Genomic DNA, 15441 nt, shown 5'->3' with positions numbered 1-15441 from the left:
CTCCACATCCAATAACTAAAATACCAAGCAAAATACATGGAACAACTATGTATAGACATTGGATATTAGCTGGCTTAGGACAATGATTCCTGATAGAAGAGTAACAGATTAGGTGAGCTCTACCACTGTCCTAGCTTATTGTCTGGAGAGAATCTCAAGACAGCAGCTCAGGAAGAGGAACCCAAGTAGAACCTGGGAGTCTCCCCAAGTGGAGGAGAAGAAGCTGGAATTCCAGAAAGGGAAGGTACCTACAGAGAGAGTCACAAGGATGAATACTGGAGGAAAGGGCTGCACAGAGAAGGAGGCTTCAGAGATGTTCAGAGGGTACCTCTGGAGTGCTCACCTGAATACTAACCAGCACATCAATGTGAGAAAACCACCTGAGGTGGAGGAAAACCCACACAACAGAACTGAAGAGAATAAACCTCAAAGCTCTCAAAGGACCTGGGAGAGTCCATATTCCAACCATTTAGAGTGGAAATCTCCTAATTCACAGGCATCTGGTAGAGTACTACTCAGAAGGCTATTCCTCTGTAGTATGGCCAAATTATGCCTCAGCTAAAGTCTGTTCTGATTTCACTTAACAAAAGCAAGCCTTGAAAGATCAAATCATTTCCCCAGAACAAAGCTCAAGAGCATTTATAAAAACTTAAAAACATCCAGCACCAAACAATGTAAATTCAAAATGTCTGGCATCTCATGAAACGTTATTAAGTACGCAAAGGAGCAAGAAAATACAGCCCTTTCTGGGGAGAAAAATCAGTCAATGAAAACAAAACCAAAGATGTCACAGATTATAGAATTAATCAACAAGGATATAAAAACAGTTATTGTAAGAACAGTCCATATGTCCAAAAGGGCAAAGATTAAACATGTTGAATAAAGACATGGAAAATATAATGACACAGTAGCAGAAAGTATCTGAAATGAAACACAGAAAGCAAATACACTGAAAGGGAAAATGAACACAGCATCAGTGACCCCTGGTTTCAAGTAGCATATAACTGGAGTTCCTGAGGTAGAAAAGAAAGAAGGGGTACAGGAAAAAAACAACGTTTAAAGAAATAATGCTGAAGAATTTTCCAAAGCTGATGAAAATTGTAAACTCACAGAATCCAAGGAACTTGTACACCGCAAGCACAAGACACATCAAGGAAACCACACTAATGCATATCACAAACAAATTTCTCAATCCCGTGACAAAAAGAATCTGTTAAAAGCAGGTAGAGAGAAGAAGATACATACTGAGATAAGAATAACAATAGTCATTCTTTTTTTTAATATATATTTTATTTATTTATTTGAGAGTGAGCACAAACAGCAAGGGATAAGGAGAAGCAGCAAGGGATAAGGAAAAGCAAACTCCTCATTGAGCTGGGAGCCCAGTGCGGGTCTAGAGCGCAATGCCTGGAGCCCAATGCAGGTCTCAATCCCAGGACCCTAAAATCATGACCTGAGCCAAAGATAGGTGCTTAACTGAGCCACCCAAGTGCCCCAACAACGTCATTTTTATAGTGCACATTTGCACTATAGTGGACCATCATTTCTAAAGTACTGAAAGAAAAACTGTCGATCTAGAATTGTACAACCAGTGAATGTCTATTTCAAAAAGAAGGATGAAATAGAGACTCTTTTAGACATACAAAAATAAAATTATTCATAATCAGCAGGACTGCACTACAAGCAATATTAAAGGAAATGCTTCACGTACAAAGGAAGTGGTATCAGATGGAAATCCAGATCTACACAAAGAAATGAAGAACAAAAATGATAAAAATATGAGTGAATACTGAAAAGTTTTTTCTTACTTTTAAATTTCTTTGAAAGATAAGTGACTATTTGAACCAAAATAATAGCATTGTATTGTGCAATTTGTAATACACAAATAAAATCCATGCAATAACAGCACCAAGGCTTGAAAGGGGAAATGGGATAATGCTGTTTTAAGTTCTTACAACTATACATGTAGTAGTATAATCTTACTTGAAGGAGGTTGTGATAAGACATATATTAAAATTCTAAACTACTATAATACAAAACAAAGAATTATTGTTAATAAGATACCATGGCGAAAATGGGATAATAAAAAAGTACTCGATCTAAAAGAAAGAAGAAAAAAAAGGAGAAAGGAAACAAATGGATTGATAGAAAACAAATAGCAAGATGGTAGATTTAAATCCAACTGTATCAATAATCACACAAAATGTAATTGTTCAAACATTCTAATAAAAAGGCAAAGATTACCCAACTGGATAAAAACCAAGACCCAGCTACATGCTGCCTACAAGAAATACAATGTAAATATAAAGACACACATAGGTCAAAAGTAAAAGGATGGAAAGCATATGCCATGCTAATACTAATTTAAAAAAAAAACCCTTGAATGATTATATTAGTATCAAAATAGATTTCTAAGCAAAAAAACATTACCATGGATAAAGAGTGTCACTTTATAATAACAAAGTGGTCAATTCATAAGAAGATATGACAATCAAAATGTTTATGCATGAATAACAAAGCCTCAAACAGTATGAAACAAAACCTGGTAGAACTACAAGAAGAAAAAAAATAAATCTACCATCCGGTCAGAGATTTCACCAATACGCTATTAACTGATAGAACAAGAAGATCAGATAGTTGAAATCCCAGTAGGTTTTTTTTATAGAAAGTTGAAATCCCAGTAGGTTTTTTTTATAGAAAGTGATAAAGCTGATTTTTCAAATTTATGTGGAAATGCAAAGGCAGCATAGCCAAAACAACTTTGGGGGGAAAAAAATAGAGGAGTAAATATTACTTAATTTCAAAACTACAAAGCTTTTAAAATTTTTTATTCATTTATTTAAAACTGGAAGCTTAAAAACAACAACAACAACAACAACCTAAAGCCACAGTAGTCAAGATAGTGTGGTTGGTGTAGAGAAAATAAAATTGACAACAGAGATTTTAGAAATAGATTTAAAAAAAAAATGCAACCAATTGATTTTGGCAATGGTGCCAAGGCAATTCAATGGGAATGGATAATCTTTAACTGATTGCTGAAATCACTGGATAGCCATATGCAAAATATCCCGATAATGATAACAACTTAAGACCCTTACTTTGCATAATATAGAAAAAATTAATTTGAAATGGAACGTAGATTGAGATCTAAGAGCTAATGCTATAACATTTCTAGAATAAACAGGAAAACTAAGTAAACTTGATTTGGCAAAGATTCAAATATGATGCAAAAATGGCAATATACATAAAAAAGGTTTCCAACAGTATTAGGGAAATGCAAATTAAAACCACTATGCACCCACTATGAAACATCATTACTGGTGATAATGTGGAACAAATGGAATTCATATACTGCTGATTGGAATGTAAAATGGTACAAACGTCTTCGAAACAGTTGGCAGTTAAAAATTAAACATATACAGACAACTGACAGAATGGGAGAAGATATTTGCAAACGACATATCAGATAAAGGACTAGTGTCCAGAATCTATAAAGAACTGAGCAAACTCAACACCCAAAGAACAAATAATCCAATCAAGAAATGGGCAGAGGACATGAACAGACATTTCTGCAAAGAAGACATCCAGATGGCCAACAGACACATGAAAAAGTGCTCCATATCACTCGGCATCAAGGAAATACAAATCAAAACCACAATGAGATATCACCTCACACCAGTCAGAATGGCTAAAATCAACAAGTCAGGAAATGACAGATGCTGGCGAGGATGCGGAGAAAGGGGAACCCTCCTACACTGTTGGTGGGAATGCAAGCTGGTGCAGCCACTCTGGAAAACAGCATGGAGGTTCCTCAAAATGTTGAAAATAGAACTGCCCTATGACCCAGCAATTGCACTACTGGGTATTTACCCTAAAGATACAAACGTAGTGATCCAAAGGGGCACGTGCACCCGAATGTTTATAGCAGCAATGTCCACAATAGCCAAACTATGGAAAGAACCTAGATGTCCATCAACAGATGAATGGATCAAGAAGAAGTGGTATATATACACAATGGAATACTATGCAGCCATCAAAAGAAATGAAATCTTGCCATTTGCGACAACATGGATGGAACTAGAGCGTATCATGCTTAGCGAAATAAGTCAAGCAGAGAAAGACAACTATCATATGATCTCCCTGATATGAGGAAGTGGTGATGCAACATGGGGGCTTAAGTGGGTAGGAGAAGAATAAATGAAACAAGATGGGATTGGGAGGGAGACAAACCATAAGTGACTCTTAATCTCACAAAACAAACTGAGGGTTGTTGGGGGGAGGGGTTTTGGGAGAAGGGGGTGGGATTATGGACATTGGGGAGGGTATGTGCTTTGGTGAGTGCTGTGAAGTGTATAAACCTGGTGATTCACAGACCTGTATCCCTGGGGATAAAAATATATGTTTATTAAAAATTTTTTTTTAAAATTAAAAAAAAAAAAAACATATACGGGCACCTGGGTGGCTCAGTGGGTTAAAGCCTCTGCTTTTGGCTCAGGTCATGATCCAGGGTCATGGGATCAAGGCCTGCATCGGGCTCTCTGCTCAGCAGGGAGCCTGCTTCCCCCTCTCTCTCTCTGCCTGCCTGTCTGCCTACTTGTGATCTCTGTCTGTCAAATAAATAAAATCTTTTAAAAAAAAATTAAACATATACCAAAAAAAAAAACATTAAACATACACCTACCATATGACCTATCTGTCCAACTCCTAGGTATTTATCCAAGAAAAATAAAAAGCATAAGTCCATACAAACACTTAATAAGGATGTTCATAGAAGCTTTTGACAGTAAATGGATAAAAAACAAACTTGAACTGATACATGCATCAACATGAGTAAATCTCAAAATAATTATGCTGAGTGGAGAAAAACGAGTAAGATTTCATTTATTTAAGAGTGTGTAAAACGCAAACTAGAGTGATAGAAAACAGATTAGTGATGGCCTGGTGATGGGCAGAGGCAGGAGAAAGGAATTACAGAGGGGCATGAAGAAATTTTAGGGATGATGGTTATGTTCATTATTTTGATCATGGTGACAGCTTCACAGGTGTATACATATGGAGAATTTGCCAAATTGTACGTTTTACAGAAATCAGTTTATGTCAATCGTACTTCAATAAACCTTTTTTTTAAAAGATTTTATTTATTTATTTGACAGACAGAGATCACAAGTAGACAGAGAAGCAGGCAGAGAGGAGGAAGCAGGCTCCCCACAGAGCAGAGAGCCTGATGTAGGGCTCCATCCCAAGAACCTGGGATCATGACCTGAGCTGAAGGCAGAGGCTTTAACCCATTGAGCTACCCAGGCACCCCCTTCAATAAACCTTTTTTTAAAACTGTGATTCTCTGAAAATATACATTACTTTATGATCTCTACATATTTCAGGATATTCTTCCCAAAATTTCTTAAATAATATACACTTTAACCTCATAATAAAGGCTAAACCACATGGCAAAACACTGGCAACAGTATCTGGGGAAAACTGAGCTTTTACCTGAAGGTTCCTCTTCAGTGACAATTATCTGTCCAGTCCAAGGTGCTGAAGGGCGACCTGAACAGAGATAAATGTAAAAATCACAAAGTTCATAAATGCGGTTTCAACTGCACTCATAAACTGGCCATAGTAGCCACAAATTGGCTTGATTAACTAGTTTACTTACATATTTTCCTAATGAATCTTACTGAGCATATATATGGTGTTGTGTCTTCAAGGAACCCACAATCTGATAGAGCACAGAGCCTACCTATTTGGAGTCAACATTTCTGGAACTGTAGTTTCACAAGCAAGGTAAATAACCTATGTTCATTTACTGTTCAGTATAGATCTCTGGAAACATGTAAGTTCTCTCATCTCTCCTTAAGAGATAGCATGTATTTGGGAGAAATGTTTCTGGAACAACTGCAAGCCCAGTAGTTATTTATGTGTAATAATAAAGCAAAAAAAAGGAGAGGGGAGCTAATCCTACAGTACAATTCAATGAAAGCAATTTCTTTCCATTATATTTTGAAAAGTATTATCTACGAAAGAAACCAGTTTAGACCTGGAGGAAGGAAAGTGGGTAAATGGGCAGGAAAAGAGGAAAATCCATTTAAATTCATTTTATTTATTCATTCATTGAAGAGGAAATTCATTGCTGTGTTCCCACAAGTAAGAGATAGAGAGAATGGTTTAACTCCTGCTTTATCAACAGATTTTCACCAGAGCTAATACAAAAACAGAAAGGTGATTTGCAAGATAACCTATTTTCAACTCAAACAAACTCAACCTTATTTTCATTGGAATTTATAAAAGAGGAGTAAATGAAGTATGAGCTTGAATTAGGAAAGAGGGAGGGAAGTCAGACAGCAGGCAAAAAACAATCAGGCAATCAAGGAGTTTGATTAGAAAAAGTCCCCAGAGAAAGGTTTTTTACTTAGCTTTTTACAATGCCACACATGTACCTAAGGTAAGAATAATGCTGCAAATATGACATAGACCAGTAGTCCTCAACCACGATGATTTTGCCCCTTGAGGATAGGATAGCAACCACCCCATGACAAATACTTACCTAGCTTAAATGTCTATAGAGTCAAGTTTGAAATATCCAGTGTGGTCTGAAGTGTTAATTTCCAACAATCTTTTAATGTCATTTTATGGTCTCTATTACTGAGGATACATATGGGTTCCCATGAAATAAATGTAGAGCATAAATCAGGTACCATGGTTTTGACGTTTAGATGTGGAATTTAAATATATGAAAATATTATTTTTGATTGTCTAATATGGTAACTCAAGTATAGAGATATAATGTTGTAAAAATGTGTTTTTCCTTTGATATAAAGATGCTCACTGGGTTGAGTATTAATGTGCTAAGGGGCAAATTCTAGGTTAAGAAACTTACCTTATAATATTAAGAATTAAAAGAAAAGTATATTTGGAGTGTGCTAACAAAAAATAAAAATGCTTCCCAGGCTTTTATCATATTTCATTTCAAATAGAATGCCCAGAACTCAGTTTAACAAGGAAAAGTTTTCTGAATCAAATAAAAATAAGACAAAAAATAAAGCCCTTAGTGAAGAGACAAGTCTAAAAACAAATTGGTTTTCGTTTCGTTTTTCCCCCAGGATAGTCTGATAAAGGATTTCCTAGTCTCTTCTCCCTCTAGTGGAAGGGGGGAGGAATAACCTTGCAAAGAGATATATTGTAGTTACTTAAAACAATGACAAAAAGGTTCAAGAAGATCCTGAAAATTGAAAAATGCTTACTTTTAAGTCTAGCTTTCTCAGCTGGATCCAGAGCAGCCACAGGCTCAGAAACTCTAGATGGTAGACCTATTCCATTCTTATTCACAGCTCGAACTCGGAATATGTAAGAACGACCTTCTATCAACCCAGTGACTGGAAAACGAGCAAACTTCACAGGTGTATCATTGCATTGAGACCAGCTATCTGTGCCCACCTCACACCTAAGGGAAAGAGAGCGGTCAGCAATTATATTAAAAGAAGTGTGACTAAATTAATAGCTCCAAATCTGCAAATCCCTCCCCCACCAATTGCTTCAGACCTCCCCATAACATACCCAGCTCAAGTGTGTGGTTCAATAGTTACTTAACTGCATCCAATCAGTTCTATTCAATTGCAATGTGTCTTCTTTAAAAATAAAAATACCTCAGATCCTTCCTAAACATGCATGCTTCCTTTAAACTCCCTAAAAGCAAGCAGCTGAGGGGCCTAGTGTGCTAAGCCAAAGAACTTTCTGGGGGAGAAACAGAAGCAACAGGTAGGTATGTACAATCTATACATTGGAGAGACTGAATGGAAAGATCCTCCAAACATCTCCCTGGCTGATGTCTTCAGTTCCACCATTGGTGACTTCTTTGTCGTCTTTATGCATTTTCTTTTAAAAATAAAACTGTTTGAATTAGTTAACACCTTAAATATACCTATTTATATTGTAGCATACAGTAAAGAGCATGCTTTTTTTTTTTTCTTAAGTAATCTCAACACCCAGTGTGGGCCTCAAACTCACAACCCTGAGATCAAGATCTGTATGCTCTACAGACTGCGCTAGCCAGTCACCCCTGGAAAGAGCCCACTTGATGATCATTACATGCTGTGTGGGTAGAAGGGGGAGGAGAGTATTATAACATATTTGTTTCTTAACAGATGAGATTGGTGAGATGCAGGGAAACTCTCACACCTGGGAGGAACCTCACACATGCTTTGGAACCTCTGATTTCTGGTGAGGTGCTTTTACAGTAGTCTGGGATAGACTGGTCACATCCTGGAGATGAAGATGGCAGCTCATATTATGTTAGTGGCCTGATCGGCAGGGGGTGAGGGGCTTGCAGCCTGTGCTTAAATTATACAGCTTTAGGATTAACTAACTCATCAGTTTTTATGAGCAGAGCACTGAAATTTAGTTTATGTCACTGCCCCAAGATGGCTCCATGTCTAACATGTCTAATTCCCAAATAATTCGCATGGGGGACAGGTTTTAATGGCAGGGCAAAGGTGATCAGGGCAAGAGGTTTCTCTGCTTCCTCAGCCTCACCCTTCCATTCTTTGATAAAGACAATAGACTTTTCCTCAACCTTATGTAAAGTGCTATGAACTATGGCTTCAATCCCTGCCCCCCATCAACCCTTAAATCTTGTCTTTATAGAAATTCTGGAGTTGCTAAGTGTAGGGTTTGGGAGGGAGCTGAGAGGCCTACGATGATTATTCAAGCTGCCCCTGTCTCCAGAGATTCCTCCTCTCTCCCGGTGCAGATGCTGTCATGGTGACTCAGTGATACTCTAGTGTGCTTCCCAACCCTCATGTGGGCAGAAAGAAAGGGGGGAACGTAGCTGCTCTGGAGATATCTACAGCATTTTGGAGCAGAAAGAAACACAAATACATGGCCAGGCTGGTATTTGAATTCTAGTTCTGCTACTTACTACCTGTGGGACTTTAGGTAACTTACTGTTTTCTCACTAGCATGTGGCTTTGGGCCAGCAACTGTTTCCTACTCATGATAAGAGTAGCTACCTTTCAAATGGTGGTTATGGTTAATGGTTAATATATGTGATGTATTTAGAACAGTGTCATGCACATTGGTAATGCTTAATAAATATTAGCTGCAATATGGTTATTTTTTATTGTGACAGAGCAAAATGGACTTCTGATTGTCCCTTGTCTTACACTGATTAAGTTTGCAGATCCCTCGGAAATTGCCAAAGACAATAAAGCAGTCTCTAAGGATATAAAAAAAATCTACCAAAAACTTCACAGGTCATCATTACTGAATGACAAAATAAAGTGGAAGTATTTAGTATAGGGTTAAATAGTATAGGATTTATTATAAAAATTTCTCTGGATGGTATTGAGCCCAATGGGCATATATTTACTTATTACCATAAATATTTGGCTTAATACACCTTGGTACAAACCTGTTGTACCACAGTGGCACAGATTATTTGTCCCTAGTGGTTTCTACAATTAGATTCTATTACTGAAAAATGGAAGAGAATTGGAGCAACTATTTGAATAGAAACTAAGTCAGATAATAATGTATTTAGGTTGATAATCTAAATTTGTTGTCTGTATTGTCCAAATTCACTGGATAATTAATGTGTAAGACCCAGTTACTATAAATATCAGAGGTTCTAAGTTTTAGAGAATGTAAATAGAAAAAATTGTAGAAAGAACACAATTTAATACTATTGATATTTGTTATTTCTTTGTCTAACTTGAAACCACACCCTATGAAATAAATAAGTTTTTGTTAATATTCCTAAAGTAGGGGCGCCTGGGTGGCTCAGTGGGTTAAACCACTGCCTTCAGCTCAGGTCATGATCCCAGGGTCCTGGGATCGAGTTCCGCATTGGGCTCTCTGCTCAGCAGGGAGCCTGCTTCCTCCTCTCTCTCTCTCTCTGCCTGCATCTCTGCCTACCTGTGATCTCTCTCTGTCAAATAAATAAATAAATTCTTTAAAAAAATATATATATATATATATATTCCTAAAGTATTATTCTTTCAATTATTTAATATTTTTAAATTACTGGCATACTAGGAATGTAGACATTAAATATATTGGACACAAGCTGTTTCCAAAGTGGCCTCTTAAAAGGTCTACACATTCATAGCATTCTTGCCAAATAAGTGACTCGTATTGGTAGTCAAATTCAAAAATTATCTTTGGAATTTAGGTCAATAGGTAGGGTTGTGTGTGCAAGAGACAGAGAGAGAGAAAGAGGAGGAGATCAGAATATAAAATATTTCATGTAGAAATGGTGGAAGAAGTCAAGCATGCATCTCTATGACTAAATCACTCAAACTGGAACTAGACTAAGTACTAACTTATCAATAAAATATCCCAGAATAGGACTCCCTCCATCCACAGCTGGCTGTTTCCAAGAGATAATGATATAATCTTTGTTGGCATCCAAGCACACCACGTCCAAGGGAGAGGCTGGAGCTCCTTCGATCTCTGCATCAGCGTCTGTGGAGGTACAGAAGGATCCCTTTAAACCTCTCAGACAAGATCTATCACAGTCAAGCGATCCCCAGCTTAGTGCACACATTTCTTACCACACCCATAGTAGCTACATCTTTGGCCCAAGCAGAGCAAGTTCTGGTCTTAGAATTTGCTTACCAACATGACAATGTGTGCTTTTCATCATCAGTACAAAGAACATTATGTTAGAAAGGGCTCTAAAAAGAATCCATGACCTTTGCCTCATGGCCTTCGCCTGCCCAAAATGTTTTAAAGGAAAATAAATATGGGACGCCCGGGAGTCAGTCAGTTAAGCATCTGCCTGCAGCTCAGGTCATGATCCCAGGGTCCTGGGATTGAACTCTGCATCAACTCCTTGCTCAGTGGACAGCCTTCTTTTCCTCCTCCCTCTGCTGCTCCTCCTACTTGTGTTCTCCCTCTCTCTCTCTGTCAAATATAAATAAAATCTTTTTTAAAAATAAAAAATAAAGGAAATAAATATGGAGATATAGGAACCACTAGCAGAAAAGTCTTAAGGGAAGCTGAGCCAGAAAGTCTGTTCTTAAGATATCTAGCATACAGTGTTACTCAGAAATACCAACCTCTCTGAAGGGGAACAAATAAAAACCATGAAGCTTCGCCCTTCCCTCTGCTGGTCACTCCCATTTTGGGAGAGAAAGGAAAACATTCACTTTAATCAAATGTTTGTTCCCAGACTGGAGACACTTGCGAAAGGAATTCTGATGCAATATCCACATCTGAGCTTAGTTTATCAGAGTTTAGTACAAGTTAAGGATTATACAAGAGAGGGCAGTGACTGTTTATGAAATGAGATCCTCTGACAGTGGTTTCCTCAGCAGTGTCTTCAGGCACAGCTAAATGAGTGAACCAGGGATGTTTTCAGGAGGAGAGCCAAGGGGGATGAAAATAATCGGTCAATAACCCTTTCAGTGAGAGGCAGGGTTCCTGGAGGTGGGGTTCACATTGCCAATTTCTCCTGACCTCTGGTCCCCTTCTTCATAACTGCAGTTGGCCGGAGAGGAGGCTGCGACGTGTTGGAACCACTCATCTCAAGGAAAACACTTCTGTTGACTGTATAAACACTTTTCTTTTATAATGAGCTATATACTTCTGTAACTCTTATGAATTACTAAGCCATTTGATATTAAGGCAGAAATATTTGTGCACTTTGAATTTGGGATAGGTTTGCACTGCCTGTGAGGAGCTCAAATCACTTTGGTTTTGAATATTCTGTCTCTTGCCCCCACGAACCTGTAGGAAAGTGTTTTAGGCAACTTCTCTGGCATAAGTACTATATGAGAACATAACTAAATCATGGACCCTAAAAGCGAGCGTTTCGGTGGAAAGAAAATTCTTCCCTTCTAGGGTTTGAGAGCACTGGATTGGGGGGGGGGGGAGAACCTAGTAATGGTGAAGTTAGAGCAGAACTAGAAAGGGGTAGAGATGCTGAGGTTAATAGGCCTCAAGTGACAGAAGAAGGATGCTAGAAAGCCGCTCAGTTGGGAGGAGACAGCTGGCAACCTCCATCCATGTTCTTTTGCTACAGTCCCAAAATGTAACAACAAGGAATCCCTGGTTCAGACTATCCATAGTATGTAACAGAGCATGGCAGACAGTAGGAATCCAGGGAACCATTTTTCAGCATATTTATAACATTGCTTGGCCCATGCCATTCTTAGAGTAAGCTAAACAGTCTTTCTAAAAACAGGTTCTGTGTAGGAGCTGCTGGAAGCCAAATCCAGATACTGTGTTATGCTGGGACACATCTGTGCTCCTGGCTCTCAGCAGCTGCTGGAGAACGCTTGACCACTGCTCCCACTTGGCCAGCGGCAGGCCTTTTCCTAGCCCGTGTCCTTTTTCCCAACCCTCCAAAAAGCAAAACTTTTGTACTTTTGATTAACTGTGTAAAAGATTAGACTGCTACTCTATATTTTGCCTTCTGACACAAGCCAATAATAACTTTTTTAGAAATATAAGTAACTCTATTCTCTTTAGTATAAAAGCAGTGTTTTCTTATAAAAAGTGATAATCAAAAAATATGTTAAAATCCTCTTTAATTTCATAATTCAGAGACAACGACTACTAACATACTGGCCTAGATTTTTCTAGATTTTTTTCTATATTTATAAGCTCAAAAGTGATTGTTTTTAAAATAAAAACAAGATTGGACTATATAGTTTCATGTTAATGTATTTCCATATCAGTAAGAATAGATATACACCATTTGTTTTCACTGCTGTGTGGTATTCTGTTGTTTACATGGAGCATTTATTATACTTTATTTTATAACTCCCATGGGTAGGTATCTAGATTTCTTCGAGTTTTTCCCAATACATTTTTCTTACCTTTGCCCACTTCAGTTCCTAGAACTAGAACTGATGGATGTGCTCTATTGATACATAGTAGCAAACATCCTGAGAAATGTTGAAACAATTGATACCAGCAATGGACAGGAGTGCTATTCCCTTCATTCCTTTATCCCAGTGGATTTTAAAAATCCTTTAAATCTTTGCAATATGATAAAAATGTTACATCATTTCAATTTTCATTTCTTTGATTACTAGTGAATACCTTTTCATCTATTTGTCATTTGTAATTGTTTTTTCAAGACATTTCTAGCCTGTCCTTTACCACTTTATCATCTCTCTCCCTCCATGCAGTGGAAGGGGTAGAGGAGGAAAGAATATACAAAATACATAAGTCTAGAAAAATATGTAATAAAATAATAACATTGGAATAGCTTTTCTCTTTCTTCTTTTTTTTCTTTGCTTATTTACATGATCTAATTTTTTTTTTTTTTTACAAAGAACACATACTACCTATATAATAAAATATGTGCATCTCTGGAATGGGTTTCTGCAGACACACGGTGCTTTGTACACTGATCATTCTAGTTCAGAAGCTATTTTCTGAGCAGCAAAAACATCTGAGCTCTAAAAATGCACTGAAATGGCGTCATGCAGTTCAATGTATACAGAGTTTTATAAAACACACAAAGTGTCATTTAAAATATGCCGGTAATTTCTTAGGATTCCTGGCTGGCTGAGGTGGTGGAACATCTGACCCTTGATCAGGGGGTTGTGAGTTTGAGCCCCAAGTTGGGTGTAGATATTACTTAAAAACAAAATTTTTACCAAAATACCCAACATGTTACCACTTTCTTAAAAGGTTAAACTTAAATTTAACATATGACCCAGTAATTCCACTTATATGTCTCTCCCCAAGAGAGATAATAACATACATCCATGAATATGAACATAAATGTTCATAGCAGAATTATTCATCATAGCCAAAGAGTAGAAACAATCCAACTGTCCAATTGGTGAATGGATGGACCAAAAGAGTCTTCTCCATACATTGCAATAGTACTTAGCAATAAAAAAGAACAAACTGTTAAAATGTGTTATAACATAAACGAACCTCAAAATAGATGTTTTACTGAAAGAAGAGAGATATAAAATTCCACATACCATATCCAGAAATGTCCAAAGAAGGCAAACAGAGACAGAATGTAAGCTGGTGGTTGCCTATGGGCTGGTCTGGGAATGACAGTGTGGAATGGGCAAAGAAAACCCTCTGGGGTGATGAAAATGTTCTTAAACGGATGCTAGGTGATGACTGCACCCTCTGTAAATACTCTAAAGCACTGTCTACTCAACATAGGTGGATCTTTCAGTTTATCAAGTATACTTCAATAAAGGTTTTTTTAAAAAAAAGAATCTAAAATATATCATTTAAAATAAACTTATAAGTGACATTTTTTTCTAAAAGTTCTTAAATTCACAAAGCAATTACTGAAATTTATCTTTCCAATTTTGTCCTTCCCATTTATCTTCTCAGTTCTCTCACATAAGTTTATATAAAACACATAAAGTGTCCTTTAAAACAAAATGGTAATTTCTTGGGGTGCCTGGCTGGCCAGGGTGGTGGAGCATACGACTCTTGATCTGGGGGTTGTGATTTCAATCCCTATATTTTGTATAGAGATCACTTAAAAAGAAATCTTTACCGAAACAAAACCCAAAAAACAACATGTTAGCAATTTCTTAAAAAGTCGAACACAAATTTAACATGTGACCCAGCAATTCCACTTGTTGGTCTCTACCCTAAACTGATCAATTTTAGAATCTTTCCATTTCCTTATTTTGTAGATTTGAAAACTAGCTTAAGTATAAATTTCAAATTTCGATGCCATCTCTCTGTCTATAGTCAATAATGTGAAGCCTGCTCTAAATCTGGTGGAGAGCCACAATTCTGGATATAGGCATGGAGAAATGTTACTGAGAAAACCTAGACTGTATCAGAGTTTCTAGACAAAGCCCATGAAAGAATCGCCAAGGCATAAGTAATTAAGGTTTTTTTCTTGAATCACCAGAGATACAGTCCTTATCTAACCAGATTTTTCCAGGTGGTTTGTCTACATAAACTTACTCGCTGATGAGTTTCAGCGTATTTGTCTTCACGTGATTTATCCAGAGGCTAACACCATGACATCTGACTTTGCCCACAATACTTTTGTGTTGTAGAAAGTCTAAAACATTTTCAGATGATGTACATATTCATGTCTCTCTCTCTCTCTTTAATATTCATGTATCTTTATCAGTTGTTCTAGGACAGAATTCCACAATTACTACTGTTCCCTGGGGGGGGGGGGGGGTGCTGCTAACCATTCCCAGTATCCATTTTCCTTTTAGTACTAGAAGCCCCAGCTTCAGTAGGCAACATGGCCACTCAGCTGGACACATGACACCCTAGCTTCCCTCACTGTGAGATGTGCATGTGCTAAGTGTTCACCATGCAGAAGTGATGTGTACAACTCTGCACGTCCCCATCCACTTCCTCTCTCCCTTTTCCCATAGGCTGGGATGAGAACACAGGATAGCACCATGGGGACCATGGAATAACAATGTAGATGGGACCTGGGACTCTGAACCACGCCCCTATTTCTGAATTGATAGACATAGGGGA

General features: G+C 37.6%; 1 protein-coding gene across 6 annotated transcripts in view; it reads right to left on the bottom strand.

The window, feature by feature from the left end:
• The window catches only part of MYOM1 (myomesin 1), a 159477-nt gene that overhangs the window by 66802 nt on the left and 77234 nt on the right, over positions 1-15441 (bottom strand). For all 6 annotated transcript variants that reach the window (XM_059409283.1, XM_059409282.1, XM_059409286.1 and 3 more), the window contains 3 exons: positions 10317-10458; positions 7242-7441; positions 5491-5547 (listed from right to left, as the gene is read on the bottom strand). In XM_059409283.1, coding sequence (XP_059265266.1) covers positions 5491-5547; positions 7242-7441; positions 10317-10458 — 399 coding nt within the window. The remainder of the gene's footprint in view (positions 1-5490; positions 5548-7241; positions 7442-10316; positions 10459-15441) is intronic.

Source organism: Mustela nigripes, chromosome 8, assembly GCF_022355385.1.
Source record: "Mustela nigripes isolate SB6536 chromosome 8, MUSNIG.SB6536, whole genome shotgun sequence".
Classification (NCBI taxonomy): Eukaryota; Metazoa; Chordata; class Mammalia; order Carnivora; family Mustelidae; genus Mustela; species Mustela nigripes.
The sequence above is the reverse complement of the archived record's forward strand: the minus strand, read 5'-3'. Positions and strand labels throughout refer to the sequence as shown.